This window comes from Eutrigla gurnardus (assembly GCF_963514095.1).
Source record: "Eutrigla gurnardus genome assembly, chromosome: 8".
Taxonomy (NCBI): Eukaryota; Metazoa; Chordata; class Actinopteri; order Perciformes; family Triglidae; genus Eutrigla; species Eutrigla gurnardus.
The window spans coordinates 19,395,012-19,422,560 of NC_139922.1; the positions used below are offsets into that span (position 1 = coordinate 19,395,012).

The 27,549-nt window shown below is 42.7% G+C and overlaps 1 protein-coding gene across 1 annotated transcript in view; it reads right to left on the reverse strand.

The window, feature by feature from the left end:
• The window catches only part of ttll10 (tubulin tyrosine ligase-like family, member 10), a gene marked incomplete at both ends in the record, with an annotated part of 29,132 nt that extends 8,835 nt beyond the window's left edge, over positions 1–20,297 (reverse strand). Inside the window, 2 exons of the mRNA XM_084016360.1 lie at positions 19,724–19,838; positions 20,252–20,297. Of these exons, the coding sequence (XP_083872486.1) occupies positions 19,724–19,838; positions 20,252–20,297 (161 nt within the window). The remainder of the gene's footprint in view (positions 1–19,723; positions 19,839–20,251) is intronic.
• Positions 20,298–27,549: the final 7,252 nt, after the last annotated feature.

Genomic DNA, 27,549 nt, shown 5'->3' on the forward strand with positions numbered 1-27,549 from the left:
GTACTGTGGAAATGTACCAGCAGAAATGGCAGCCAACTCTGCAGGAAAAAAAAAAAATGTAAATCAAGAACATATTAGAAATATACTGGCAGCCCACGTTCCTGGGTTTGTTTGTGTTCACTAAGCTTCAGTATCACAGCCGGCTCGTCTTCATCACACAAAGCTTACACGCCGAGTTTGCCAGAAGGCCGGAGTCAAAACTACATTTGAGAAGACGGGTCTAACGAAGTGGTTGTTTTGCATTTATCCCATTGCTATCAGCTCAAGTAAAGCAACTATTAGCTTTATTGGGACACATCCACCCCCCCCCCCCCCCCCCCCCCTATATATTAATGAATTACAATGTTTACTGAGGTAATAAATCAAGAGAGAAGTAGGGTCATTTTCTCATGATGGATTATATATTTATATTTTAAATTTTAGGGGTAGTTATTACAGTTAATATATGTTCAGGAGGAGTGGGCTTTTTGCTTTGAAAGTAAAAGAGAAGTTAATTTTATGATGATCTGTCAGAGAACCAGATAGATTCATACGAACATTTCAAATATGTGCTGTCTTGACATTGAGGCTGGAATGTGAAAGAACGCACGGTGCTTCAAGATACTCCCACTGTTGTCCTTGACCACGGCATTGGCCTCAGAACTGGGGGCTGCTGCTGTATAAAATCATACTCAAGAGTTGCTTCTGCCCTACAGCCATGATGAGATCCACTCCTCCATGACTGACTGTTGAAGGAGTTCCCAGCGTGTCTGTGAGACAGCTCCTCAGATTTACTGTACGTCAGCACACTTGAAGGTATGTCCCGGCCGTTCAGCCGTCGCTCTGCTCTTGTTCCACCCCGGTGGCAAACCCAGCTCAGTGAGTCTAGCCTCCTCATCCGCAGCCGGCAGTAGTGCAGGAATCTGGTCTGACTGCACCAAGCATGCACAGACCGGTGCAGGAATACTCTGCAGGCTCTCTGCCAGTCAAGAATGTGATTCAGTGGTGTGACGTGACCGGCTGGAAGCACCTAATTACAGTTACCGCCTGTAACCGCATAGTAGAGTCTTTTTATTTGTAGAATTCTGACACATGTTGTGTATTTCTTTGCTGCAATATAAAACCACATGCAGCACAAATCAAATAATAACTTGAGAATCTAACATTACTAATAATTTGTAAGTATATTTCAAGTATTTTTTAAATTTAAGGACATTTTTACGTAAGATGTTTCGATATTAAAAAAATATTGATTACAGTTGATCTCACCTTATTTATCCTCGTTAAGTAATTCTATTAAGGATTTTCTTTTTGGGGTACTTTTTTTTATCACAGATTATAGAAATCCGTGCAATACAAAATTCGTCAGATTAATTAATTGTGTTTTTTTTTCTATTTTTATGGAAGCTATTCACTTGTATTTTGGGTTTAAAAAAATATAAACTTGTCATTCAGTCTGAATTTATATCCCATAAATTCTAGATGGCTGCCCACCTGTTAGATGTAGTCCAATAACAGGTGTGTGTTATTGGGCTTCACTGATGCTGGACAAATACTACAATCAAAAAGTACAATGTGTAGTCCAAAGTGGTTTTACTTACAGATTTAACATGTCATAGTAGGAAAAGTTACACATTCATAATGACTCTATTCAAGTGTCCTAGTGCAGTGAGCCAACATGGACAAACCGGGACCCTGAAACTGAATTCAGCCATTAATCTTATCTAAAGTGTTTTGTCAAAATATCTTCTTTGAAAAATCCTTTAAATCATGAAAGCACCTGTCAACATATTTCTGACCTGAGGGCAATATGAAGAAATAAATACAAGTATGCTTGGTCTGATATATCATTTGAACACAGGTACTCATGATGGTACATTAAAGAGCACTAGGCGCATAATTATTTGTCTAAATTATGTTTCTCTGCATCGAGGTTTCTCTTAAACAGATGCCACTTTGCACCGTGTGATCACAGTCCCGTGAAGGGCGACTCTGCTGTGAACGCTGCAGATTAATGATTAAGTTGGCTTTTGTCTTCCTTCTCAGGATTTTGTTTGTATAAGCTGTTACAGGAAACCATTTTAATCACCCCGGAATCACAGAAATCATGATACTTAAACACAAACTTGGAAGGACTAAAGGTACAGATATTGAACTTTCAGTTTTGGTCAGGCCCAATGTTCTCCACACATACAAACAAAGGATGTGTGTTATAATATTTCTGGGACTGACAAACCCTTTCTTTGTGAAAAAGCATGAATGAGGGCCTCCCCAGCGTGGGAGATCAATGAGGCCTGGGGCCTGTTATGTTAAACAGCTAAATGGTTTTTGTGTTTGTGTTCCAACTGATAAAATCAAAGCTGCGTTTAACCGGCCAACTGAACCCCTGAGCTAACAGGCCTAATTAAACACCATCGCCATGCTATTGGCTCTGTGTGTCTCGTTGAGAGTGTGAGATAACAGCACTAAAAATACAATAAAATGAAGCCTTCACCTGTACGTCTGCAAATGTAACCAGTGACCATATAGAGGGTGCGTATGGATTTCAGTCGGCCTACTGTAAGTCGCCCCGGACCTGGCAGAGAAAACGCACCTTGTGCTCCTCGGGTTTATGAAGCTAGCCTACTGTGTGCTGCCATAGACTGGGACACAATGAGGGCTTAGCTGATAGGTGGGGGGGGGGGGGGGGCCTCACGGGTAAATTGAGGCATTTAAAAAGAAGCTCTGTTCAGCGGTAACCTGATCCACACCTGACTGGGACTCGGCATTCCGGTCTGGCCGAAAAAAAAGAGTTTGCAAGCGAACCAGCGAAACTGCTACTAAGGGCCGGCATGCACAGGAGATCTGAATGAAAACTCTGAAAAATGTGTTTGGAAAGAGAAAATGGACAAGAGACGTATTTAGAGTTCCATCGCATTTTATTGAACCTTTTCTTGGACACGTTTCACAAAAGCATAAACACAGTTAACATTACTTACAGAGTATCACAGATGATGAAGTCTCAAACCTGTGTGCATTGTTCTACTGTACAGTACGTGGAGAGAAGCCAACTCCCCAGAAGGAATTCAGTTATTGCGCTAAGAGGAAGAAAGCAGATCTTTCAGCAGATTAAAAGTCACAGCATTTTCGATGATACATTTTTTTTTTTTTTAACACGGCATTCACGCTCAACATTCCTGATAGAAAAGTAATTTGCGGCGCAGCGTTCATCAAGAACGCGGAGCGGGTTTTATCCTGGACTGTTGCTCGTAGGAGAAACTTTGACTCAAGTCACATGGAAGAAACCCCCGAGAAATCAATCAATCTTCCAGTGCAAGGATCATAGTTCCATAGTCATCATCATTCAGCCCCATCTGCCACTGCTATAAATATGTTGATGTGCCTCCCTGGACTACCCTTTACTGCATGAGAGTGAGAGAGGGGGGGAGCAAGAGAGCAGAAGGTAATGCCATTTAATGGACGGCATTACCAGACAGTATTAGACACCAATAATTACATCTAACCATGTCTGGTAAGACGCCTATCAACAGGCTGGAAGGATGACCTCTGAGCTTTCACCTGTGCAAAGAGGAAGAAGAGAGCCGGAGGGAACAGAACAGCGTAGCAGAAACAGGTTGAAAATGAGCAGTTCCTCTTTTTTCGTTGCAATCACATAAATTATATGTGCGCGACAGTTTCGTCCATCCGTACGTTTCATTTGGCCAAGCATGCAGTGAAAGAACAAAAGCCACGAGTAAACAGACCCAGGCTTGAAGCAAAGTAAGCCCGGCCCTTTTATTTCCCCTGTTCCAGTCTTTCTACGTTGCCACATTAATACACAAATATGTGACGGCGACACAAAGAAAAGCGGGCAAAAAAAAAAGAAAGAAAATAATCTATTTCATGTGCCATTTCTGTGGCTTGGATAATGGAGCTGAGTGGGCAAATAAAGGTGCGGCTCAATATTTGCGGGGTAATTCTACCTCCTTAAACAAACACTAGGTCTCCGCTTGCTCCATGTCTATTATTTGCCTGTTTCTCAAGTCTGTTTGAACGCTTTACCCATTAAATATACATTTTAGTCCAGACATTGGTGAAAAATGGTTCTTCTTCAGTTATATTGAATCTCCATTGTTTTAATCCCGTGTCATTTTTACATTCTAACTACCTGAAGTCTATTTTTTTGCTGTAGAGAATCCCTTTTGTGATTATTTAAAGCACTTAGGTATCATTTGATTGTCTTTCTTTGAATAGAAACTGGGAGAAAGCCACAGCCTCTGGAGCTCAGTTCTTGTTTTGTTTTTTTTACCATGAAAGCACTCTCAGGTGAGCTCATGTGTCAGTGTATGCAGGTAAGGCTAGTCAGACCAATCACTGCCACACTACACAAACAGCAACGCTGTTCAGGGGGAGGGAACAAGGAAGTGAGGCCCTGCAGGACCGGTGGAACCATCAACCGACGGCTATTCTTTAACTTGGGTGGGGTAGGGTTGCCATAAAAGTTTGAAAAAAAGACAGGGAAGTAAGTAAAGTTGATAATAAAAGAAATCTGATCTCTAGAAGCTATTGCATAAAATATCTTCACTTTCTCATTTCTCCATCGACAAACTGTTTTCAAAATAAAAGGCATAAATGTTGATGTTTTACACAAAATAATGCCCCGTCTGTCAACACTGTGAGTCATCGACGTGCAAATCTTTAAAGACGAGCACTTGGTAGAAAACAAGGGGGCCAAGCTTGTCTTGGAATTTACTTCAAAGTAAAATGTGAGACACTTTACTTTTTCATTTTACAGTCGCCTCCCCAGAATGCAGAGCCAAACCCCCCACTTACTACGTTTACCCTTCGGTGACGACATCAAAGGAGTCTGACAGTTCAACAGTCATTCACATTTTGGGGGGATTTTAGCCGGTGACCTCAGGGTCACCCAGGAAACATCGTTACCAGACAGTGTTAGAACAACAGTTGTACAATCCAGCACTGTCAGGTAAGATGGATCCTGGGAGCCATTTCTGCTGCTGCTCAAGCATTTGAGCCAATCCGGGGGCCCCGGACCAGGAGCTCCGTTGCTGCTAACGTTGCCAAAGCAGTTTGTCTGGTTGCAGTCGCAGATGACTATCATCATCATTACCAGGCAGTATTAGAGAGAGTGATGATATCCAATGCTGCCTCGTAAGATGGAGATAATCACCCAAAAGCACCAAAATGACGTCTACGGATGTGTGGATTTGGGGCGTGATTAGTACAACTAACCTTAAACACCTTTTGTTTTAAAAGGAAAGAAAAGGGGAACTCAACCTTAAACGATTTGAGTGTTTACGTAAACATTAAATAAGGAAGTATACACACATTATAGCCTAAACTATCTACTTGAGTGTCGTAGTTTTAAATAAAACTGAGCCCAAAAATAGCATCGTCGCCGTCGGGTCGTCCATATTTGGAGACCACCTCTCCATAGTAGTTGCTGAGCCTTTGTTGTGGTTTTCGGCTTAAACTGGCTGTCACAGAAGACTGGGCCACAGTAGTTGTTAATGATTGCCCAAACCTGTTCCGACTAGTCGGAATCTATGGCACGGCAAGGTTGGGAGGCCTGCTTTTCACACAATACACGGCGGTTACTAATTTCAAACACAGCACGTCACGCATATTCCCTCCGTCGAGTCAAAAGCACATCGGCCTCGGGGAGACGTTTTTGTTTCCCGTCATAACCCGGCGGATGAGTATTTGTGGGGGGGGGTTTAACGCTACAACACACCCCGTCTCCGATAAAGCCACGTTGTAAAGTCTGTTTCAACTGATGTTTTATGGAATGGAAGAAAAGGGGAAAAAAATGTTCTTCCCCCAGTTTTCCGTTGGTGGACCTCTCAGGCCGTTGTCTTTGTGTTTGCCGAATGATGAAAGGCCGATGGAATGCTGCTCAGCTCGACCCGAGCCGACGCCGTGTATGCAGAAGGTCACTGAAACAGCCCTCGTTTACTGAATAACGTGGATCATTCACAGGTACGCCGCGTGAAAACCCTCACACCCCCGCGCTGCCATTTTAAAGCGCATTATTCCGCAAATTAACATTAGATGAGTATCTTGGTAATTTATCTCATTATTCATTCATCATAGTTATTCATTGTGCACCGCCTGGGAGTTTCAAGCAACGTTTCACACACTTTTTATGTGTGTGTGTGACGGATAAAATCTATTGAATCTTGTCACGTTAGATATACAATATACCTCATCGAATGACGTGTAGGTTAAATGGAGAGTTCCCCTTTTCTTTCAACAAAGATTTGGTTGTTCAAAGTCATGACAATCAGCCCTCTCTTTTGGAAATCTTTCACAAAATGTCTCTCAGAAGATAAGCCCAAATAGGACAATATTGTGTTCGATAAGAAAGAACAGGTTTTTGAAGTCGACCTGCAAGCAACGCAAAAGAAGAGCAGGAGAGAGAGAGAGGGGGGAGGGAGAAAGGGAGAGAAAGAATAGCGAGTGGAAGGGAGGGAAGAGTTCAGAGAGAGAAGGTGGAGAAGGAAAATGGAGAATGCACCTGTAACCTTACCGTCATGAAAGGTACCCCAAGGAAAGAATGTAACAAAACCCAAAGTAAAGTGAGTAGGTTTTTTTTTTTCGTTTTTTTTGCAGGGAGGGGGCTGAAAAAGAAAAAGAGGAAAAAAAAAAAGATCTTGAATTTCCACCCCGCTGCCTGAGAACGCTCCGTCTTCCTCCCGGTCAGTCAGGCCCCATGAAATGAGAAAGTCAAGCAGACCCGCTCGCCCAGACTCTATTTAGTTAATCATCAGCATTATAAACCAGTGCTGCAGGCCCTTTGAGGAAGAAGAAAAAAACGGGAGAGAGAGAGAGAGAAAGATTGAAAAAAGATTAGCCAAGAAAATTCTAGCTGGTAGAAACAAGCTGTGAACGTAACAGTACCTGATCAATGTGGAGCACGTCCCGTGTTACCTTTATCTAACCCCTATGTCCAGCAAATTTGGTCTCAACTTGTCCTCCGTTTGTCCAAACTCCACTTCTTCTTCTTCTGCTCCCTGGTGGTTAAAAAAGCTGCAGAACGTTCCCCATTGTCATTCATGGTGCTCGGCGCCGTGGGAGTCTCAGCCGTTTGCGGCTGCCCACGCTTTTTGCCTGTTGGAAGTGAGGCGTGATCAGGTAACTCTGCCCTCTGTGCTGGAATGTGACTCCACTGTGGAGTCAACAACCTGATAGGTAAACTGGCCTGGCCCTTAATCAATAGTTGCCCTCTTTGTGACGAGACAATGGCAGGGAAACCCAAAACCTTATTTAACTCCGGACGTTATCTCAGCGCCACCTAATTGGTCCTTGAGACTAGCGAGGAGCGGCCTGCTAACCGGGATATTTAGGCCACGGTGCCGCGTGTCATCCATGTTATACTGCAAACTACTTTGTTTGTGCTTCTAAATGTTTACTTAATGATTTACATTTGTCACAGAAGGTAGCTCCTCCCCCAATGGCTCAGTGTCCTTTCATTCTCACTGTTTTGAATATTTCAAATGAAGTGTTAAAATATTCAGCATATTTGGTTATCACAAGGGATTTGGACTTTCCCCTTTTTCTTCTGAATGCCTTCTTTAATATTTTAATTTAAGCTACCTATCCACCCCTCCCCCTTACTGGCAGGTTCCTTTTTTACTTTTTTTTTATCTTTTCAGAAACCGTAGCAAAGCTAAATCTGTAAGAATTTAGAAATTCTTCAAACATATGAATAATTTCATATCCGTGTTGTCACCTTGCTGGATTATTTCTGTTAGAGTTGCCAAAAAAAGAGGAAAAATGTAAGCAGAAAATAGCTTGAATCCTATCTAATGAAAAAAGGGAGCACAGCGTTATCATTTTTAAATGGCTGTGGCCCATAATGCGGTGTCGTCAAACCTAACTTCACCCATCACTCTGGGAGGTGATGAGGCCTACAGCGTCCCTTTCATTTCAAACCATACGGCAAACCGCGTGGCCTCCCGATTGTTAAAACTCGTTTTCTGTTGAAATTCTACTCTGCACTTCCCTCCCTGCAGCCAAACACCGGCAGAGCGACTGGCACTCATGTGACTTCCAGCTATTCAGGTGTATGAAAGAAATGAACAAATGTTTCTCTTTCCACCAATCACAATCTTCCACCTCGCTCTGCAGTTGCCTGCCGTACAGTACAGGGGCGACATTTTCCCTCCATTTTCCCTTTCTCCTTCCCAGACTGCAACAGTCCTCGTCGGCTTAAAAAGAGCTGAAGAGCAGCCTGGAAGACTTAATAATGTACACCTTCTATCTACGGGAAGTTATCTGCTCCGATAAACGTCCGAAGCTGCCGTCCGTCTAAACTCAAGCAAACTTAAGAGGCAAGAAAAAAAAAACGGATGAGCAGACATTTTACGTCCGACACACATCCACTCGTAACAGACTTTTTTTCATTTCAAAAGCAGGTGAAACAAGCATTATTGTATCAAATCTCCACCTTAAAGAGCCAAAAAAGGAAAGTAGTAATAGGATAACCGTAGGAAAAAAATAAAAAAAGAATATCTTAAAAGATTATCGAAGGCTTTACAGTTCAACAGGTTGTTAAGTTGAAAATTATTAATTGATTTTGTATCAACGTTAAAATAATGTTTGTTAAACTTACGAGAATCATTTGTAAAGCAGATTTCATACCATGGATGTCTCCTTGGGAAGCTCATTGTAACGCTCTGAAAGACGGAGTCGGTCTTCCCTGTCTTCATGTCCTTTGACAAGTCTGGCAGTTTGCCTTTACCTGCCCCAACTGGTCTATCCAGTTTAGGAATGAGCGTTGGCTTCTATTGTTTCCTCTTCTTTCTCCCGGGTTAAAAAGGAGCTGGAATTCGATATGCGTTATTTTCGTTTCCCATCGAAACTAGCTAGACCCTCCTATATCAGCACACAATCATGGAGGGATTCGATGACCTAATTCGTTTGCCGCACATTTCCTGATCTTAGCCGACAAACAAAACGCCCGTAAAGTTTTAGCTCTACAAATCGCCGAGCAACAGGTTGCGACGACAGCTCGGCTCTTAAAGATGGAGAACGAAGACAAAGAAGGGATCACGTTTGTGAATTTACCCGGTCTTTTCCCAGGTGTGGTCACCGAGCCAGAAAACCCAAGACAAGAGGCATCATTGTATGAGGGCTCTTGACGGCCAGTTGGCTAGTCTTCCTCTTTCCTGCTCCCGCTGAAGGACGGTCGACCTCTGGAGTGGCAGTAAGGAAGAGAAAAAAAAGAGAAAAAAAAAGCCGTTCCTTTCAGGTAGACGCGGTGGTAGAGTCGGAGGAAGAGCCGAACCCCGGAACAAACCCAACCAGTTTGAAGTCGCGTCAGCCCTCTTCCTGCTGCCCAAGCAGAACTTGTTTTTTTTCCAGGAGCTCTCGTCTGCGCTGTTAGGCGGTTAAGCTCCTCAAGAAGACAGAGGCTGAATTTGAAAAGGGCTTGGTTTACATGTAGCCTGACCCCCCTCCTCCTCTTTCCCCCACAGGTGTAATTTTCAGGTCGCAGCCAATCTCTTAGCCTCTGGCGCCCACAGGTGTGTCCCCTGCGCTGTCTTTAGCCAATGGCGGTTGAGACGAATCCCCCCCTCCCCTCAAGCCCTCCTACCCTCCTCACCGGTTCGCTCACCTCCGCCCTCCACATCAGCCCCCAGGTGCCTCGTTGTGCGTTTTTTTTATGATGTCAGGTGGGAAAAAAACTCCACTGTTCCTATTACAACACAGACAGCTAAACCACCATTAGCCTCAACTGCCAAACACACCCCATACTGTCCAAGCAGAGGAAAATAAGTCATCAGGCCAACACGCTGCGAGGCCAGGTATTCAAAATCGTGTATCTGTGAGGTATTATCTCATGCATCAACCTTCGCCTACTTCTCAGCTGCATGAGCCCGCCATAACCTGTAATACCTGCCCTTTGCTCTCAATCTCTCTTTGTGTCCACACACCTTTTTCTGTCCCAACAATAACCCCGGCTGAGTTACGGTGAGAGCGTCAGGTGAACAAAGTGCAGGTGAGTAAAAACTTGGGAAAGACACACCAGCAGTTTGAGTGGTAAGAGATGGGGGGGGCAGAGGGGCTCCGGGCCCCCAGGGGCAAACAGGGGGGCCTAATCCGAAGCCTGGACAGGGTTTGGCTGGATGCTTTGCAAGGCAGCCACTTTCGGTCTCGAGGTGTAATTGTCGGGATTAGTCTCTCAACAATGAGCACAATGCCAGAGTCGTATCCTGTTTCTGCAGGGGCGTGGCACCGGTCGGCGCACTACTACGCTGGCAAAGATGGAGGCAGGCGGTTGTTGGAATCTTTAAGTTAAACAAATACTGATCTGTGAAATACTGACCCCCAAACTGCAATAAAATCACTCCTTATCCACCCAACATATATACCTTTAAAGTCTAAGATAGTTATTACAATAAAGCTCTAGGTTAAGCCTCGGTTCTGTACTCGTGGATATGAAACAAAAAAGCCCAAGAATCACGATACAAAGTCATTTTTTAGTCTTTCACCATGTCAACCCCGAGTGAAGCTCAGTCTCTTCAAAGGGAGTAGAAAATTGCTCTGCTCTGAAAGGTTTGCTTTGTTTAGGCCTTTCATTTGCATACCAAATGAGGTTTGGAGTGAAGGCAGCGGCCTGACCTGAACTTATTTGGGTACTGATGGCTATCTGGCTGACCGGTCACGCAAGCCAGGATGTGAACACATCCATCAGCAGTACTGACTCGGCAGCCTCGGACAACAAACACAAACACACAGAGGCAAATACATCTGCTTGCATACACATGCTCAAACCCCCGTCCGCTGACACGGGGAGGCACTTTTATGAAACAGAACCAAGTAACACCCTGAAATAACACGCCCCGGGAGGTATTATGGAAGTATTCAAAAAATGATTGTGTGCACCATTCAATAATTTGTGCTCTCACATGAATAATCCCTGCACCTTCATGTCATTATGCTTGTCTTGCGTTCACACTCTCATTATGGGTTGCTTGGATTACTTGCTTTACTATCATTTGGATCTTGTATTGTTTGAATAAAACGATACTTAATCCAAACGATACTAAAGCAACCCATAATCGGAGTGTGAAAGCACACTCCACAAATATAAAGTCATGGTTGAGAAACATATTTTACAGGATAACGTTGTTGTTTGTTTCTCTGTAACACCTTTGATGATACGGTCATCAGGTTCATGACAACTCTTATCCTGGAGCGCTTTTTTTAAAAGTGGAAATAGTGCTGTAACTTATCATTTTGAAGGCAATTAAATCGGCACTCAAACAGGAAGTGGAGATTTGGTGATTCTACATCACACCTCACAAGTTCTATGAAATAGACAAAGATGTGGGTTTTTTCTAAACGCTTGTTTCTTCTGTCCCGGTTTGTAATTGTGATATTACGATGGAGTTTCCCGCCTCACCTCCCACAGCTTTAGTTCTTGATGTATGTCTTTATGGATTCACTCGGGGGATTCAAATTGCTCACTTTAAAACGTTTTAAGTGTGTTATATTTGTCTGTACAGTAGCCTGACAGCATAGAAATGCCACGGCTCGTGTCTGTTTCATCTCCTCCCCATGCAGGAAATGTTCACGTAGCCCTTCACTAATCTGCATTCAGTATCCATGGTGACTAGTAAGGCTGGACATGTATCTCCCCTCAGGCCTCCAACTGAAGTCATGATGTAGCTTTTATGGTGCTTAGCCAACTGGGAATCACATTACAAGAGGTGACCTTGGAGGGCAATCTCTTCTTAAAACACCAGAGAGGCTAGTGGGTGCTGCTTGCTCATAAAACACATCCAACTATAAACTTTAAATTAATCATTCAACTGAACTGACCTCAGACTTTTCAAATCAGTCTGTGCTTTTAGAGGCATTACAGAGAAGGGACTATGTACCACTTCTTTTCATAGTTCCATAGTACTGGATGAGGTGACATTAGCTGGGCTGAGGGACGGGGCTGTACTCAAGACCCCTATAGAGCTCAAGACCGGTCCAGGTCTGAACACTCAGGTCAGACCCACAAGACAGACACATGTCTCAACACACACAAAAAGTTGCTGCTAGGCATGCTATCGTATATTCTGAGACCATCCATTGTAAAAACACAGCCAGCAATGCAACCGTCAATGAGAATATTGTATGGATGCAGATGGCCTCAAACAGACAAACAACGACTCACGCCCGTGAAACTGACCGTGAACAATACATTGCGTGTCATAGCACATTCAGCGGTGATGAATAATGACAAATAATTCCACAGTACACAAGCACAATGTTGTTGTACACAGCTGTTGTTCCTGTAGGTTTTCCCACATTCAAGGCCTTTTCACTCACTATGCAGCATCTGTCCATTTAGTCTTTCTGTTGTTTTATCCACCTGTCTCCTTGGTCTGGCCTGCTGCTCAGGTGACTATGAGATAATTACAGAGATTTACATTGTCTTAGAGGAAATTGGAGGACTTAGCCCAGGTGTGATGTTTAAAGGCCCCTCATTATGCTGATCAGCACTCAACCACTGATTTCTACTAAGTCTCTCGCCAATTAGCTCCCTGTCTGACTCAGCAGCAAAGCCCCCCTCGCCACCTTATAGTTCACACAGGAAAAACATAGAAGACTTAATTCTGTGAGGTGTTTGACTATTTCTAAATTTCAACATTTAAATTTGCATATTTAACTTTTATCTTGTGGTTGTGGGGTAAAACAAGCTCATTTCTTTTTTCGCAAAGCCAAAGAATCGCCAGGGGAGCAGCGTGCACACAAGCTGTCTAGCAGCCACAGCCGTGCTCTGACTTGCGGCCCGCCACCAGCGGCCGGTAATTGGCCCCGGAGGATTTAGGGCGGGATGCTGTGTGTGGATGGCGCGGCCGTATCCCATAATCTCCAATGGGGCAGTTGCCATAGGGAAGCGGAGCGAGGCACACCAATTATTACTGCATCTTCTTCCACAACACACCTGTTTGGCTCATCTGCTGCTTTAGAAATAAACTGCTGCTGGGATGAGGCTGACATCAGTGTACAAGCAGAGAGATGGAGTAACATACAGAATCCACATGTGATCAAAACCCACGAGTTCATGTATCATGACATGTAAATGCATACACATCCCATACTGTGTGAAATACATGCACATGCATCTTTAGCAAATAAGCAAATTACGTGTTTGTGTGGAGAGGTGTCATATCAAAGTAAAAATATTAAGTTAACATTACTCAATTATTCCTTCAATGTTGATGCATTTTAATGAATGAAAAATGTTTTAGTTCCTTGAAGAATAGAAGCTACAACTACTTGGATAACGTTAAGGAAACTTTACTGACAACTGGTTTCAACAGGATGTGGTTCAGGACGCTGGAGTTGAAGGCAAACATGTATTCACCACCCAGACCTCCATACACCGTCTACACGGTAATTCTGACAGACATGGTCACAAGGACCTTGACCTTTGACCACCAATCTAACCAGATCAACCCTCTGTCCAGGTGGTGGTGTGCTCTTTACATTCCCAAAACATCACAAAAAAGTTAGTTTTATATGTGTGTGAAAGTTTGTCACTTCAGACAAGAGAATACACGACAAAGGCATAGTCTTCTGCTTCCTCTATTACAGACAAACTATTCAAAAATACAGAACAAAAAAAGTAGAAGTGCCAGGCGTAGTTTATGAACCATTTTTTTACTGGAGCGCAAAATTGTTAAGATATCTAGTCACTTAATTAAGCTCTCAAAGTGCATCAAGTTGAGGCATTTCACTTTAAAATGTACAAAATTGATGGTGAAAATTCCAGTATTTTTTCAAATGGCAATATACAGTATATGGCAGAAAAATATATATATATTTATTGAAATTTTTCTTCCAATATCATTCAGTCCACAACACACTGCCTGTTGTCATATCAGCTCATAAAAACATGTCAGAGTAAAAAACACTTTTTACAGATTTTAAGTGGGAACATTTGTCTATAAAATATATATGACACGCTAGCGTCATTATGTTATCTTGTCAGTCTCATTCTCATGAATGTATTTGCATTCAGGCAGCACTGATTCATATATTCAATATTAGACAGTTATCAGGTATTTTTTTTTTTTTGCATTGAGATTTTAAAAGGTTAAACTTAATTATAGTACTGTACATACTGCATATACAGTATATACTGTGATGCAATTATGTTGGTGTCAGTGCAGTCACACACACACACACACACACACACACACACACACACACACACACACACACCATCTAAAGTTTGACTCCTGTTGCATGTCAAACACAGCTGCAGAGCTGCTGGTCGGGTCAAGTTTCAGTCATTCACAGAGGAGCCGTTGCAGTTTGTTTAGGAAATGAGCGTAAATGCTGACCTCAAGGTCATCATTCATTGTGCCCTACTTTAAATAGCATGTCGGCCTCGCCTTCCTCGCCGGGAAAACGTGGCATTGTGAGAGCTTTAAAGGGTTTGTGTGTGTTCAGTTTGAGCACATTATGAGGAGTACGCTATGATGATGTGCCATCTCCAAACACACCTGCCCGTTTCTTCCAAAAGACTTTCTGTTTGGCCCCGTGTAATGAGCTCGCCGTGTTGTGTGTTTACTAAGGCATTTGATTTTTAGACGGAGAGCTATATGCTTTAGTTTACGTGTATGACGAATTCAACCAGGCATGAAAAAGGTTGAATGGCACCAACAGAAGGTGAGTGCCCATTACACGAGCCTTTAGAGATTCAGACAGGGAACGTCATTCTCTGGAGCTCTACACAGCTGATAATGGTTTGGGGCAACAGTCAGTCGCTATGTGTGAATTTACGTTTATTGTATTATAAGAAGTTTCCATTTGCATATGTAAAAAAATAACACATAGATATATATTAACTGAGTGGTTAATTATTATTAAAATAATAAATTGTACCAGCAACTCGTTAAAAAAAATCTTCAGGAACTGCAACTCAACCTTTTAAATGCAGCAACAATTTCAAATTCCAGTACGTAATGTTTATAGCTGTATACATAATCATAGAATTGAGCTGAATATATCGGCTCCATTGTCATCAATATTGGAGTCAGTATCGTCAAGACATCTGACGTTAGTACTGATGCTAGTATTTACCATTTACTTTCCTGCAGTAGAGGTAGTTAAGCTGACAATTGGACATTTCTGACTAAATGGCACCAGGAACTAAGGAGTCCCTGGAACTAAAAGTCCTTCTTGTTTAATCCTGTTTGAACAACTATGACGAGTCGACAAATGGGCGAATGGCAGGCAGGTTTCTGCGGATGATGACACAAGCACACACAATCTATACATTGTTCCTGTAGTTGACCGATAAACAACTAACTGGAAGTCGACATGATTTTTAGAATGTCAATAATCATTACAAGAAATGGCCTCCCCTAGAGCTAATATTGATACAACTGACAGGCAATACTGTTTAACTGAATGAACGCTGCTGTTATAGCTTCCAGCTTTGAGTTTGACTTCAGGGACTCTCTGTCGCAAACGTATCTGAATGTGCTCCCTCTGGGGTTTTAGGGGGCCAGGAAACACGGCAGGGGAACTAGACGTTTAGACCCTGGTTCCTCCATTTGAAATGCAGGTAAATTCCCTGAGTTCCTAAAAATGTGGGTGGCTTCCTGGATATGTCCCCGCCGTGAATAGGACAATAGGACACCTTGAGACGATGACTTTGCTCTTTTTTTTTCTTTTCACAGCCAGCTCTATTTACATGCAACCAGTGACAAGCGTTTTAAATCGACATTGCTTAGTTTCATCACTGTTAACATCAATAAATGAGATGCCCTGGACATATGAGACGTTGTGAGTTTAAGTCTGCATACACACCATCAATACATGACATTTATTATAAGTTTTCTTTTTATTTAAAGGACAGTGCACATTGATAGTGCCAGTGTTAGCCAGCAGCCAATGCAGCCCTTTTGCAAGATTTTAAACTGACCACAAAATGACTTGAACAATAAAAACATAATAAAAAATACACACAGCAACAGACAACAACAGTAGAGCATGTCATCAATTGACTGACTCCATAAGACAAACATTCGAACACACCACCATGGGTTAGACAGGACAGCTACAACAATAAATAGCAACAGACAAACAGTTAAAAAGTGTTCACACTTTTAATTGCTTAAAAGCCAGTTCTTAAGGACGTCATTGAATGTATGATAGGAGGTGCTATTCTGTATCTGTATCTGTATGGGTATTGTGTTCCAAAGTTTAGGCCCTCACAGAGAAACACAATTTACCAAAAGAACTGGACCTAAAAGGAGTCCCTCTTAGGTCCCCTAAGTCCCCTCTTATGTCTGGCCTTGTGGTTCTGCTGTTTGCTGAATGTTTCTGCTGTATAAAAGTGATGCAGTGCCTTATAGTATACGTGCAAACTCCGTCACAGGGACATGAAATAGTATAACTGACTAACTATGGACTGGATTGATGTGGGATTTCTAAAGGCTCAAACAACAGATTGAAGATGCTGTCATATTTCATTATAAGGTGATCTGAAATACCTTTGAAGATTTTTGCTACAAAAACCAAAATGCAATTGATTCTGTGATTCTGGCAGACTCTCGTCAGGGTTAAAAATCCTCACAAATGCCATTCAGATCATCATAGGAAATGAACATCAGTGTAACCCTCAGCATTACAGAAGTGGACATGAGTGAACTCGTGCAATCGTTTATCGCCATTTCTGTCATGGCTAGTCGAAACGCTACGTCTTTGTGCATGTGCAGTACATTCACTGTGTGTTGGGTAATAGCTGATCCATCCCACAGAGTGTATCATGGGGGTCTGGCTGCAGGGTAACAGCAGGTCGTGCTAATGATGCAAGATGTGTTTGTGATGTGGAGGCTCTCCGGGGAAGGCTGGGTTCAGGTGAAGGTACAGCAAGGAAGCTTCCCACTGGGACTAGTTACCAAGGAACACCGCCCTCCTCCACTCCTCACACGAGCTCTCCACCTCCTCTGTGTGCCATGCTGACGGCCGTGACGACAAACTCAACTTTATCACACGTGTCACTCAAATGGATTCTGGTTGCATGCAAGGTATCAACATATCATTGTCAAATAAACAGACACGCCTCAGTGTGATGGCCCAACCACAGTCTTCCCTAGAACTCGATCCCGAGCCCTTCCTTAATCATTTCCCAGATCACCATCACCACGTCTGAGCAATTGTTTCGGCCACCCTTTTTCTCTGTTTTTGTTTGTAAAGCGATGCAGCAGATCCCTCCCCCCAAAACGTGCTCGCACAAATAGGGCTTAACCAAGAGGCAAATATGTTCCTTGTGAATTTGCCTGAAGCTCCCATTGAAACCATCATATTGCGTGAGAATAGGCTTGTTCTTGATATGTTGTAATTCAGGCGGTACCCCCCGGGTGTATGCAGATTTAAGGAGAAGACAAAACAAAGGATTGGGAGCTACAGCCCTCATCCTGCAGCCCTCCCCTCTCTGCTCTCTGTCATAAGCCCCTCCCACCGGACCTTCATGAGAGAGTGATGCTTGCCCTGAGCTGCTACTGTCATAGCTCCCGTAAGGCCGCTAGACTTGCTCACTGCACTAGCCAAACAAGTCTAAACTATTAGCCACATTTTCTCTCCATCGGAAAGACTAATTGTCAGACGCTATTTCGTGTTAGAGGGTTAGGTTTGAGTTAAAACATAGCACTCTCAATGAGTGCAAAGAGGCCCGGGTACTCAGGTACTACAGGTGGTCGGGCAGCCGTACTGCAATGCCAAATTTTAAAAATCTTAAGAGTTCTTAGAATATACCAGATTAAAAGCGTTAGGGTTAGTTGTTGTCAATGCTGAAATAACAACTTTTCCTGATGGATATTCCTCCTCTCCATCAGGCTTTCACCATCTGAAGGGAGTTGCAAATGCATCTGCATTTGTAGAACAACCAATAGGAACAGCCTCTCTCTGAAATGACCTGTGATTGGTCTAATAACAATATGCTGAAATGTTATGAAGGAATAGTAAAATAAACTGCCAACCACAGCTTTAACGCATCATCCAAAATTCCACAAAATCATTAGACCCCGTTCTGATTCAACAGTCAAGCCTGCTGAGATGCTGCAGCTGCTGCAACAGGGTGGATGCTGACCCTCCAAACACATAGCAAGTAAACCGGTATCTACTGTATAGACTTGATAAACGTTTGATTTTCCACTTGCCTATATAATATAATATAGAAGAATAGATTGTGTGCGCATACGTGACACTTTTAAATACACTATAGGCTACTTTTTGCGGTCATAAGTGTTTCATGTTCCAGCGTATCAAACCCCCACACTGCATTTTTTCTCATCACTGTTGGCAGTAAATTACCGCTGACCAACGTGAAAAGGTTGCAATTAAATTAGATTCATGGCTCTGAGAACATCACACTGTTCTTGGTAATGCCAAAATATTCATCTGACCTAAGCAGTGAGGTGGGCAGGGACATATAAAGATGTCTAACCTGCCCACTCAAAGAGCTAAATTGTTCAAGGGAGGAGAATGTCAGAAAAGAGATCGTTAAAAAAAAAGCACTAAGACTAATTATGTTCTTTATCAAAGGTATAAATGGGCAACCAGAACAGCAGCTTGATCTCCAATGAAAAGCACTGATTTCTTTACAGGTAATTTGAAAGGGAAAGTGTTATATTAGCTGCTTGTTGGCTGGCTCACATGTTGCATATCTTATCTACGCAGATAGAAGTGAATGACTTCAGTCACATCTGTATTTTTTCTTCCTCATTCAGACAATGCTCGCGATGTGCCGGTTAGAGTCTATTGTGTAGTTGTGTCACCGGAACCTGAGCTCCGTGTGTAATAAAAATGCGTAGAAATACACCTGTGCTGAATAGTGACAGCTAGCTATGAACTACAGATACATATTTGACTTATAAGACAGGGAAAGTGGAATAAAGTTGCAGAGATGCACCCGATCAAATACAGGGAAAAAATGCTTGCGTCAGCGTTGACCCAGAATGACTCTGCTATGAATTCATAGGGGCCAGTCTGCAAGTAAATGACTGGCAGTTTTTTTCAGTCTGTTGTATGAATCAAAAAAGTCTCAAAGTCCACAGGCCTAAACATTACCTGAGTCTCTCTACACTGTAAAGGAGCTACACATTAACACATTAAGCAGGCCGGCTTTCTCAAGGCTCTGACGACAGGTTTTTTTTTTTTTTTTTACAACATTTGGGCGCCGCTCTGTCAACATTGCAGTCTCCAGACACTAGACTTCTGGGATCATCTAGTTATTTCCAGCCAATCAAAAATAATGGGAGAGCCATGGAGACCAGCTGCTCCTTGAACAAGGATGGGGGGGTTCAGGGAAGAGTTCAGGCTTAAGAGTGCAGGTAAAGGTAACATTTTGGTGAGCAGGACGTGTGCTGGTGTGATCCGATCATTCAGGAAGATGCTGGTGTTGAAGAGGCTTCAAGTCAACATCCCAGGAGATAACAGTCAAAAGGGCACACAACACATCCAAAGCTGCTTAAACAGCTAATATTTATCAAATGCACTCGCATGACACACCTCCCTCTATCTATACCTCGCTAAACCTCCATCTACACTTCATACCAGCTTCTTAAGTATAAAATATGAGCAGAGTTTGCCAACAGAGCCCCTGTCTGTGCATATCTTAGCCAAACGCCCCTGTTCTATTTGCCGTCTGTTTCCTATCAGGTCGGAGGATAAAGACACACAATATATGTGGGAACACCTTCAGCTTTAACCCCAGCTGACCTACCTCTTGATGAACGTGACCTCTGCCCCCAGGAGGATCACCCAATCTCTCCATCTCTTCACGACAAGAGCAGGCTCTGGGGGAATCTTCAACTTGTACTTTCCAACTGGCCCCGGGACTGTGAGACAGGCTGTATTTAAACGTGAACTGGGAAAAAGCGAAGGCAAAGATGTTGGCAGCTGTGATGTGTGTTGAGAGGAATTCACTGTTGTTATCACTCACTGAGTTATGCAAGAACGGGCCGGTGGAAACCTTTGCCTGGTACAGCGTTGGGCCTCAGCCTCCTCATGCACAGGCTAAACACACACTCAACAGCTTGCAGGTATACACACACACACACACACACACACACACACACACACACACACACACACACACACAGAGCCAAGAAGATCCTGCCCTGCAGATTTTTCTAATTACCCTCTGTAAATGGGAGGCAGTCGGACACATGGAGGGCTGACCGCCTGGGTTATCACACGCACCACACACACTCCCTGGTCTCCTTTGGAATATTCTATTTTTAGCTTTCACCCATGGCTTTTTCCCCCTCAGAGGGCACGGGGTGTATGGGAGGCATCGCAAGGAGAAGATTTGTTTAAGAGTAACATTGTAGCCCGAGCCAAAATAAAAGCTTTTCTTGAAAGCATTTACTGGCAATCGCTTCTCCTTCACACAGGAACTCATCAGTAGGTGTTTCTGAAGAACTGGTGCTTGAACTTAAGGTTGGCTACAGAAAGAAAGAAAGAAAAGTCCAAGTCTCCTTATTGGTTGGAAGTTGTTTGAAAATTTTTGGAGAGTTTTGTATTGTATGTGTGGCTACAGTACAAGCTTCCCCTTGGTCCATCATACTTATACTTTGAATATTCATTCAGATATTTTCTTTTCCCCATGCATTTTGTATCTCTTCTATGGCTGGATTAACCTATTAGGAGGAATACATTTATTTGGAAAAATGTGAGCTGAAATTTAAAAGAAAAGAAAATGTAAATAAAACAAAACATTACTGGCTTGAATCTAGATTTGGAGACAGGATCCCTCTTTAAAGCAGCACCACAACTGAAGTGTTACAATGCTTCCTGTTAGAAGCATGTGTCGAAATGGCTGCATTATATGTGAAACTAAATGTGGATATAACGGTAGGTTAAAGTTTGTGTCTTAGCACCGTTCTCTTTATCCAACAGAACTGCTTTCTCTCTAATGAATCCACAGACTCCAGAGGTTGAATGTGGTAACAAGCTGCAGCCTCGGGGCCACAGAGCTGAATGGAGAGACAGTAAGGTGAGGAAGAGCGGTATCAGATGAACACATGAAAGAGGGAGGTCGCTGGATTTAAGGCCCTTTGTCTTTGGGCGTTCAAAGGAGACAGCTGTCGACTGCACAAGACTCGGCTCTATTCATGTGGTGGTGATGGGGAGCAGACAGAGACAACGACAACATACACACACACACACACACACACACACACACACACACACTCTCTTCAAAGGAGAGTGTGTGTGCACATGTGTGTGTGTTACTTCTCCAAACAGGTTATCATCATAGGACATTACTTTATTCAAGCACCTTATCCATGCATTATTTACAAGAAAGGCGTGTGACACCCACAGATACTCCCTGTTTCCCTGTGTTGTTAGGTGTCATAGCTCACTTCCTGTCCCGAGGCAAGGCACGCATTTTAAAGGACTAGTCCAACTTTTAGGGAAATGCCCTTGTTTGTTGTCTTGTCCTGCGTAAGAAGGAATCACTTCCATCATGTTAGCATAACTCAACCGTCTTAATGACTAATGCTATATCCTGTTCATTTGTCACACCTATGTGACATCACATCCCCGGTCGTATTGTGCACATGTTTAACTATGCACAAAAATCTTACTTTGTCATTTTTATATCTAAAGCCAATCATCTTGTCTCCTTGTAAAACAAAATATGAAGTTTACTTACGTGAGCCAGCAGCAACCAATGATGTTATAACATCCATCCATCAATCAGTCTGCAACATGTAGCGACAAGCATGGTGAGCATGGCGCTTATTTATTCATTTTTATAGTAAGTATGTAAGTGTCTTTGGTATTCTGAATTGGCTAATATACTTCATTAAGGAATGCCTTTCTTGTAGATTCAGTGTTATGGCCTTTAGGCAGGAAATCACAATCAGAAGCCAAAGAGAAGCACACCTACTGTAATATATTAACATCATGTCATAAATCACTTCCTGTTTGGCTGTTTTTCAGGTCAGCTGACATACGGTTTGTTTTGATGATGAGAACAGAGGTTGAATAGGCTTGCTAACTGTAAATGAGAAGTTCTATTGGTTGATATATTTAGTTTTGTTTGGGACGCTAAACTCCTAATGGACTCGCCACGATTGCCTTTCATTCACATTGCAAGGTGACGTTATGGACATGAACTAGTAGATCATAATGTGGAGAAACTGCAGGAATTTTGCAAAATTGTAAGATTGAACCGTTGAAGTACAAATCTCCTTCCTCCAACTGCATTACTTCACCTGATGACAGCATGGAATAAAGTTGATTTGCTTGAGTTTTTTTGCTGTTTTGAGCTGCATCGTCACCCTGCAGCATGTCTTCAGTTGATATTTGCATCAGAGGCAAATCAGTCAGCCTCTATGAGAGTGGGAAAGATTGTGTGTCAGGTCAAAAAAATATAGATTTCTTTCAATTTCCTGACAAAGAACCAAGCAGAACGGTGATTTTTAAATTGAGGCATGGAGTAGTGTACAGGAGTTACCTTTCCCTCCACGACGCTGTACTCACTTCAGGATGTGCGTATGATTGATCTCTCTAACTAAATATTGTGTGTCGACCAGCAGAGCTGTTGCTACTGAGCACAGCAAATGACCTATACATTGTGTAGTAGCAATACAGGGTGTATATCATATCTAAGTAAATGTCTTTTGCCACAAGAATAGTGGATATATAATACACTACCTTTTTTTTTTTTACAGCTCAGTACAGAAAGAATATCAGTGTACATCACTGGTTGTTGAATTTCAGTTTATGAACTGAATCCTCCAATGATGATGTCTCCTCAACTCCCAAAGACTTCGCTTGTATTTTCCTATGCAAATAATTTTGCATCCACTGAGCGATGCAGTAGCTGCTGCGGGAGACAAGGCTGCTCTGTCAAGCTCAGGTCGCTTCCGGACCACTTTTGTTCACATCAAACCAAGATGCAAAACCGGCTTCAGCAGCAGCAGACATAACTAAGACAACACCTTTTTGTCCACTCCAGTTTGTACAAGAAAACCACAGGCGTGACCAGCAGTGACTGGCCTACAAGGTTGTGGAAATGTATTTAAAAAGAGCATCAGAATTGTCTACGTGTTTTTATGCATGTGGACCAAATGCCGCCGCAAAAGATATCTCAAGGAGACATTTATCTGATATTATTTATGGTTTCCAAACAACAGATTGGATTAAATCCCCACAGTTTATTTCCGTTTGAAATGGTTAATCTCAGAAGAAAGGGCAACACATGTCATCTGGATTTCAACAGGCCTTAATCAACCTGCTTCCCATAGTTTACCCATTGGATGTGGTGAATCCCTCTACATATGGGCTGTATTCTCCTATAGGAAACGTAATGACCACCTTCTTAACAAATCTGCAGTAACAGAGGCACTCTGGGCTGCGGCGACAGCAGGTTGACTACAATGAAGTTGGGGGTGTGGATGGGTGGGGGGGAGGGTGGGTGCTATTGAACTGTGAGGCAGGAACACAAAGGTGGGGTTGGTCTGCTTGGAAGTCTGTGCATCAAAGCCGGCTGTTCAGGTGACTTATTGTCGCACTAGAGCAGTTTCAGTGGAAGGAAATTGTGGATAAAGCAACGTAGAGTGATCACGCACGTCTAAAGAACAGTGCAATTTATTAGCACATGCACAAGTGAGCCAAGAAAATTGAGGAATCACATGAAATGATTCACGTTAGCTCGAATAGGCACAAAGAAACCAGTTCCTCACTCTGGTATATCGTGAGCAAAAACACCTTGGACCAAAATTAAACTACGCTCATGTACCCAGAGAGTTGAGCTGAGCTTGGCTGGTATTGCATCAGTGGGAATCCCATCAGAGCAACCAGGAGCCTGCAGCCACAGGGAGATGGAGAAAAACAAGGTTCTTACTGTACGTCTCACCTCCAGATCTGAACAGACTAGCCATGCACACAAGGGCCGATATTATCCATAACTATTGTACTGTACATAAAGTAGTATGTAATCAAAGTGGTTCTCTGATTGGGATACCACAAGGTACCCTAAAAAGCACCCTAAAACTGAGTCATAAATCATTAACAATGACAAAGAATTGACTGTGATTGGCAGTATCTGGACAAGGCAGCAATACAAACCTAGAAAATTCCAAATTAACTGGAGTCAAAAATAGCACTAGCTTTTGGTGGCTTTTTTGTAACTGCATGCGCTATTCGAGTACAACAGGCTAGACTGAAACGTCTCTATATTCTCATGATAATCATCATGTGACAACACAGATAAAAGTATGATTTCTGCTTGTTGTTTAAGGTGAAGGTGCGGCTGTAGTTTGGGTGGTAGGTTGGCCAGTTGTTACACCATCCTGTCCACATGCCGAAGAGTCCCACGACACTAACGCCCAAGTTGGGTGAAAGATGTATGTCTCTTTGAAGGAAAATGTATTCCAACTAAATGTAATGTAATGTAGCCCATCACATTTATTTGTATAATTCTCACCCATAACCCTTTTTTAGTTTTAATGCTGAACAGTTCTATGTGCAGTGATAAAGGGGCCCTCCTGCCATTCTAGCATCGCACTGCCTCATGGTGTCAAGAATTGGAAGAGACAGATTAAAAATGGATGGTCACAATCGACCCTGATTACATCATTATGGTTATTTTCTAACTCGATGGACACACAACAAAAATATGCTGTGTATAACTAGCATAGTGGTGCTAGCGATGTTGCTACTTTATGCTATCGGCACAAACAAATGTGTCATTTTGCAAAGCTTGAGTCTCCACAGATTCCAATAGTATACGTCTTCTCAGTCGACCACCAAAACTCACTGAACATGTCTCCCGGCCTGTGTCGCTGTCTGGTGGATGAATCATGATACTGCACTGATTCTAAAGGCATTGGCCTTCAACACAGGCTGACCTGTTCAAACAGACCAATGGCTTAAGGTCCTCTTTGAATGGGAACTTTTTAAATGGAGAAAAAACGGCTCCCAAATGGCCAATTATATTCCGCCTTAACATGCCTCATGCCTCGAACCTCTCCAACTTTGCTCTGCTTCACTTAATTAGTCTCTACATGGGTAATGTACATATGTTGTGATGTGATTTGCTAGAGGTTTTGGGCTGCAACTGCACCCTTTCAATTTCCATTTCTTTAAAAACCCCAGAAATGTTGGTCAGGAACAGTAGGCTTGATGAGTGATATGTAGTAAGTACTGTGAGTGACACATGTCCATCTTAAGCTGTGCAGCAGATCAACTTGATGATGATGATTCTTTTTTTCTTCATTTAAATAAAGCTTCATTGTGTTGTATTAATGCTTTTTAAAAGTAGAGGAACAGACACTGACGCACCTTATTCTCTCCCATTTGGTTTGAGGCTGTTGCTTGTGTGTTTTTTGGGAGGAGGATTCTTCTTCATCTCCCTATTCCCTTTGTCTTCTCAGCGATTTTTATCTGGCTGGTCCGACTTCTTCCTCAAAAAGAATAGCATCCATCTTTTATAATCAACATCTGCTCTTTTCTCTCAGATAGGTTGGTGAAAGATGAAACTCGGGGACCCCATAGGGAACACTCAGGTGCTGCATTCACAACAGCAACAACACCATCATCTCCCTCCACCCAAACAACCCACTCCTGACACGAACCACATCAGCATATCCCCAAAAAAATCCTCCAACTGCTGGTTTATGTGGACTGAAAAGCAACGCAAATTGTTGATGTAACAACAGGTGTTTAGTGACAGTGTAAACAAAGCCACCTCATCTTGAATTGCTGGTTTCTCCCTGCTGCAGGGGAGTCGATACACTAAATCTTACACTGCAGAAAAAGTCCTGGCATCTCGTGGTTTTTCCACCAAAGCATCTAAGAGAACAAAGAGGATTATTGGGTCAGTGTAATGAATAATCAACCAATAAACTATGCGCTTAGAGAAAACACCGGCCCTTTTTTATTTTTTTATTTTTAAGATATAAATTCCCAAAATGTCCTTCCCTTTTGCTTGACACAATAATGATAAAACTGTACACGTGGACTCACATTAACTATGAGGGTGACTCCAGCTTTGTGAGTTTTATATTGTGATTTATATTGATCAGATAAGGAAATACTTATTGATTAAAACAAATCAGTGTTTCTTGAACCTAATTATAAATGATTGATTATGCTCGTCAATGTTCCTCCTTATTTTGTGGTAACATTAACTGAATCATATAAAATTAGGTTTTATGTGACTTCAATTTACTGCAAAGCAATGGTTTAATGAAACCATTACCTTTCATCACCAACCCCATGATAACACATTCAACCGTATCCCTTCTTCAAGCAAGTGGAATATTTTTATCTTCTCTTTGACGTGCTTCGACAATGAAAATAACATGCAAACTCACTGTAGCTTAATCTGGATGTTTACTGTAATCGGGCAACGGGGTTTGAGCCAACCAACCAGTACAACTTGCTGACAACCTAAAGCAGGCGTCCGAGGGAGCGTCAGCCAATGGATCCTGTTTCAAACTACCTCGTGGCAGAAACTCTACCATCCACATGGATGCTGTGCATCAAACATATTCATTCATTGATCAACGCAGACCAACGAACTGACTTCCCTGATTCAACCACAATATAGGTTAATGTAACTAATTACTAACGTGCCCGACACTGTACACAAAATACACACAACTTTTTTTTTCTTTGATTGTGAGCAAATTCTATGAAATGACCAACATCAATCAGGTCAAAGTCCCGCAAGGTTTCTGCTTCTTTGACATCACTGATGTGTGCGTGCACACACACACACACACACACACACACACACACACACACACACACACACACACACACACACACACACACACACAGGCATACATTCACACACCAAATACACACTCTCACACAAGACACATACATTTTCAGAGATATAGAGATAAATGGCCTCATTTATATAGCGCTTTTCTCCATAGTGCTTTACAGTAATGACTGACATTCACCCATTCACTCACACATTCACAAACCGACGGCGGAGTCAACCACACAGGGCAACACCCAGCTCGTCAGGAGCAATTGGGTGTCTTGCTCAGGGACACCAGGAACTCAGCTAGGAGGAGCCGGGGATCGAACCGGCAATCTTGCCAGCCAACCCGCTCTACCTCCTGAGCTAAACCCCCCCACGGGATGACAGCACCAAAGAAGAATCAAGATCTGATGTACTTTGAAGTTCCCTGCAAGCATGATTATGATTATTTGTTTTGCACGAGTGTGAAATGTGTGCATACTATGTGTGTAGTGTGCGTGCATCTGTGTGTGTGTAAGAGTGAGAGGTCACAGGTTTGCTGCCGTTTTTTGTACCTCCATCAGTGTCCTAGTGAGAAGAAATATGTATTTCCCCCAGTTAGTATTTGTCACTGTGCTGCCTCCCTGTGGCCAACCCTGCTCATTGCCGCTGAAGATGTAAAGTCCTAAATACATTCATGTTGTGCATGTTTCTGACTAACAGACTCCATGAGGGCCAGGCATCCTCTAGTCCGAGGGCCCTGGGCTCCTCCTGGTACAGTAGGTCCTGGGTTCTGTTGTCTGGACTGCATACAGTCACGTGGGGGGCAAAAACAC